This window comes from Fragaria vesca, linkage group LG1 (assembly GCF_000184155.1).
Source record: "Fragaria vesca subsp. vesca linkage group LG1, FraVesHawaii_1.0, whole genome shotgun sequence".
Classification (NCBI taxonomy): domain Eukaryota; kingdom Viridiplantae; phylum Streptophyta; class Magnoliopsida; order Rosales; family Rosaceae; genus Fragaria; species Fragaria vesca.
Genome location: NC_020491.1, coordinates 645,535 through 648,118, shown reverse-complemented (window position 1 = coordinate 648,118; position 2,584 = coordinate 645,535). Strand labels below are relative to the sequence as shown.

General features: G+C 45.4%; 1 protein-coding gene across 1 annotated transcript; it reads left to right on the top strand.

The window, feature by feature from the left end:
- Nucleotides 1-125: 125 nt before the first annotated feature.
- On the top strand, nt 126-1,844 carry LOC101308809. The gene has a single exon (XM_004288649.1). The coding sequence runs from the start codon at nt 126-128 to the stop codon at nt 1,842-1,844; it is 1,719 nt and encodes a 572-aa protein (XP_004288697.1).
- The last annotated feature ends 740 nt before the right edge of the window (nt 1,845-2,584 follow it).

Below are 2,584 nucleotides of genomic sequence, written 5' to 3'. Positions count from 1 at the left end.
CAATCTAGTGGTCTTTACTTACTACGATTCAGATTATTGAATCCCATGTAGTCGCCAAACAGGATCTTTGGGACTCTGACTCATACAAGCTTTGGCATGATCGACTTGGTCATCCTGGAAGGGACATGATGATCCGAATTCTGCGTAATTCTCATGGACATCCCTTCTTCAAATCAAAACGAAAATATCTGGGAAATGATATCATTTTGAATCATGGTGGTGACGCCTCAACTGGTCACCACGGCCCAAAGGGGACTTTGACGTCTCCCAGGCTCGGCACCAACTTCATGGCTGCCGCTCGGCCGCTCCCTCAAGCAATTGAGGCGCGCCGTTCTTCCCTTGATATGTCGTTGACTCTTTCAAACGCTCATCGTTCGTTTTGCAAAGCTTGCTCTTTAGCGAAAGTAGTATCAAGACCGTCTTACGCTAAAGATAACACTAAGAACATTCCATTTCTACATCGTATCCAAGGTGATATTTGTGGACCCATCCATCCTGAATGTGGACCATTTCGATACTTTATGGTCCTGGTGGATGCTTCAACGCGTTGGACTCATATCGCGCTCTTGTCCACACGTAATGCTGCATTTCCAAAACTCCTAACACAAATTATTAAACTTCGGGCTCACCACCCGGATTATCCAATTAAGTCAATTCGACTGGATAACGCTGGAGAATTTACATCAAAGACTTTTGATGACTATTGCATGTCTATCGGGATTGAAGTCGAGCATCCCCTACCCCATGTTCACACGCAAAACGGTCTCGCCGAAGCTACGATTAAGCGGCTTCAGCTTATTTCTCGAGCGTTGGTAATGCGCACCAACCTTCCAATTGCGTCATGGGGCTATGCAATATTGCATGCAGCCTTACTTATTCGTTTCAGACCCACTGCCAAACAACCATTCAGTGCGTACCAGTTGGTCACTGGATATGAGCCTGACATTTCGCATCTACGCATTTTCGGTTGTTCGGTTTATGTGCCAATTACGCCTCCACAGCGTTCTAAAATGGGTCCTCAGAGACGATTGGGTATCTACGTTGGTTATGAATCTCCAACGATTATCAGATATCTCGAGCCATTAACAAGTGATCTCTTTACCGCAAGGTTTACGGATTGTCACTTTGATGAGACACTCTTCCCATCGTTAGAGGGAGATACGCACAAACGTGTTCATGTGGAACGACAAGAATTGTCGTGGTTTGTCCCCACTCTGTCTCATTATGATCCCCGCACCTCACAATCTGAACGTGAAGTGAAACGTATTCTCGAACTTCAGAAAGTAGCAGATAAGATGCCTGACTCTTTCTCCGAGATTGCGAAAGTGACAAGATCAAATATACCAGCTGCAAATGTTCCTGCTAGGTTCGAAGTCCCTAGAAAGGGCACGGCCATCCCCGGGCTCGGTACTGCCGCCGTCGGCGGCGCCGCCCATGGTGGAGGGATGGAGGCCGTGGCTCCCCAAAGGAAAAGGGGGAGGCCACCTGGTTCGGTTGACACGCGACCGAGAAAGAAACGGACCGACAAGGCACAAGTCAATCCTTTGATCATCGATGTTGAGAATCTTTCTCACGAGATCATCTCTGATTACAGTTATGTCCACGAGTTGATATTAGAATCCATGGGGGACGCCTCAGGGTCAATGTCAACATCAGAGAATATAGAGATCTCCATGTGTTATGATAACACTTATGAATTGATGAACCGGTCATCAACCCATGTCGATGATATATTTGCTTATTCCGTGGCTCATGAAATCATTGAGCACGATGACATCGAACCACGCTCTGTTGCAGAATGCCAAAACAGAGCAGATTGGCCTAAATGGAAAGTTGCAATCTAGGCAGAATTAGACTCTCTAACAAAGAGACAGGTCTTCGGCCCAGTAGTGCTAACTTCGCCGAGTGTAAAGCCTGTTGGACATAAATGGGTCTTTGTTAGAAAGCGTAATGAGAAGAATGAGGTACTTCGGTATAAGGCCCGTCTTGTGGCACAAGGTTTCTCACAACGCTCTGGGATTGATTATGAGGAGACTTACTCTCCAATCATGGACGTCATAACTTTCCGTTACTTAGTCAGTTTGGTAGTGTCTGAAAAACTTGACATGTAGCTCATGGATGTGGTTACGGTATATCTCTATGGGGATCTAGATTCAGAGATATATATGAAAGTGCCTGATGGCATTACGTTACCTAAATCAAGTGACTCTAAACCATGGAGTGCGTATGCTATAAGGTTGCAACGCTCACTTTATGGATTAAAGCAATCCGGGCGAATGTGGTATACTCGTCTAAGTGACTACTTGATTAGGGAGGGATATAAGAACGATGAACTATACCCGTGCGTGTTCATAAAAAAGACAAGTTCCGGATTTGCAATAGTGGCCGTTTATGTCGATGACATGAACATTATCGGTACTCTTGATGAAATCAAAGAGACCGCGGCTTATCTGAAATCCGAGTTTGAGATGAAAGATCTTGGGAAGACTCGTTTTTGCCTAGGTCTTGAACTAGAGCACCGAGTCTGTGGGATCCTTATCCATCAGACTGCATATGTCCAAAAGATGCTCAGGTGATTTAATAT

Bases quoted from the DNA above. Each gene is read 5' to 3' on its own strand.
- LOC101308809 (XM_004288649.1), top strand. From the start codon at position 126: ATGATGATCCGAATTCTGCGTAATTCTCATGGACATCCCTTCTTCAAA.